This window comes from Dioscorea cayenensis, chromosome 16, assembly GCF_009730915.1.
Source record: "Dioscorea cayenensis subsp. rotundata cultivar TDr96_F1 chromosome 16, TDr96_F1_v2_PseudoChromosome.rev07_lg8_w22 25.fasta, whole genome shotgun sequence".
NCBI lineage: Eukaryota > Viridiplantae > Streptophyta > Magnoliopsida > Dioscoreales > Dioscoreaceae > Dioscorea > Dioscorea cayenensis.
In genome coordinates this window covers 20,785,226-20,786,942 of record NC_052486.1, presented here as the reverse complement: position 1 = coordinate 20,786,942, position 1,717 = coordinate 20,785,226, and the positions used below count along the sequence as shown (strand labels likewise).

Genomic DNA, 1,717 nt, shown 5'->3' with positions numbered 1-1,717 from the left:
AAATTGAGAATAAACATAACTTTGCATGGAAAGGTTATTCATAACAAACAAAGGAATTTATTTTGCATGTATTTCAATTGCAATTTTTAAGATTCATACCAAACACGTATTGTTACTTTACAGAGAAAGTAAATGCAGGGAAAATGAATGCAAGGAAATACTTTGCAGGGAAAGTGTTTCCATGCAAAGTACCAAACGGACCCTAAGTTTGGATTCATTTTTATTTATCTATGGGATGTCCTTTGATTTTTTTTAAAAGATGATCCATCATAAACTTCTCTTACAAAAAATTGATCTTAGGGAAAAAAATATTTGTAAGAAATTTGTGTGCGTTTATTTTAAAATAAAGTCAATGTGATCTTTTATTATTATTAGACCCTATCTATCTTTACTTCCTTTAATTTATAAAAAAATTTATTTATATGTTTATAGATACCCGCACTTTAATTGACCTGCTAGTATCATATATGTTTAACTTGTTCTTCCGCTTTTTATTTGATAAAATTATCCACCATCCATTATATTTTTTTAAAAAAAGAAAAAAATTATAGGATATTTTGGTCATGATCAAAACTAATTTATTAATAATCAAAATTAATATTTTTAATAGCTAAATATTGATTCTTGTGATTACAAAAATTGAAATAATTGGTTTATTAGCAAAAAAAAAATCAAGCATTGGTACTTTCATTTAATATATTTAAATAATTTAATGATTAAAAAATATGAAACAATTGATTTATTATCAAAAAAAAAAATCAAGTATTTGTTGCAAATTGAAGTTAATGTATATCATAAATTAAATGGGAGAAATAAACATAATAAAAAGGAAGGACCATTTAAAAATGCAAGAATGATATACATTTTTATTGCAAAAAAATAATTGTTTGAAAATTAAATAATAATAATTAGTAAGAATTAGCAAAATAGGATTTTGAATGGATTAAAATTTACAAATATTAGAGGAATTGTATGCCTCGTTAGATCTATGAGATTGACATTGAAGTTTTGAGGGGCTATTAAATAATATATATATGCAATTTATATTTTTTATATTATATTATTTATTGATAATTTTTTTGTATTTTTCATAGATTAACTATTTTTTTAAATGCAATAAATATTTCATTGGTTGAAAATTTATATTGTTTATCAAATATAGTAACTTTGAATAATAAAATCCATATCTTTAATATGGATTTATTCATACATGAATAAATTACAACATAATTTATTTTTGTTAGTAAGGATCTATGTAAGGGTAGCAATCCAAGGAATTGGACTTTACCACCGACTGGAGTCACTGGATAGACTCCATTCGAGTGTCGTCCACACTGCGAGACTGTCCACAATCAAGTTTGCGCCAAAGATGCCTCTACATCTTAGTCCTTCACACACTGGCTCTCATAGTCTTCCTTTTTCTTGGCATGTTTCCGAACCATTGCGCTTCTGGCGCTCTTGACTATCTTGAGTCCACCAACTCATGGACGAGGTCTGGTTTGGCACCATGATTAGTATAGTCTTTGTATTTTTCATCATTCAGAAATGCATTGGCTCCAATCGCCCAACGACATATTCAAGCTGTTCTAATCACTCATAAAGTAGGTCTAGCCGATCCCTCGTTCCTCCTACCATCAAGAGGGTTACTTCCGGTTTTGAGATTGCTTGGCAGCCTTGGCTAGTGGTAGATCGTCAGTATCAGCACTTGATTATAAAA

The 1,717-nt window shown here is 28.1% G+C and overlaps 1 protein-coding gene across 1 annotated transcript in view; it reads right to left on the bottom strand.

Moving 5' to 3' along the window:
• LOC120278619 (tubulin-folding cofactor D-like) overlaps nucleotides 1–1,509 on the bottom strand; it is a 12,765-nt gene extending 11,256 nt beyond the window's left edge. The window contains exon 1 of the mRNA XM_039285357.1: nucleotides 1,440–1,509. Within this exon, the coding sequence (XP_039141291.1) occupies nucleotides 1,440–1,509 (70 nt within the window). The remainder of the gene's footprint in view (nucleotides 1–1,439) is intronic.
• Between the last annotated feature and the right edge of the window lie 208 nt (nucleotides 1,510–1,717).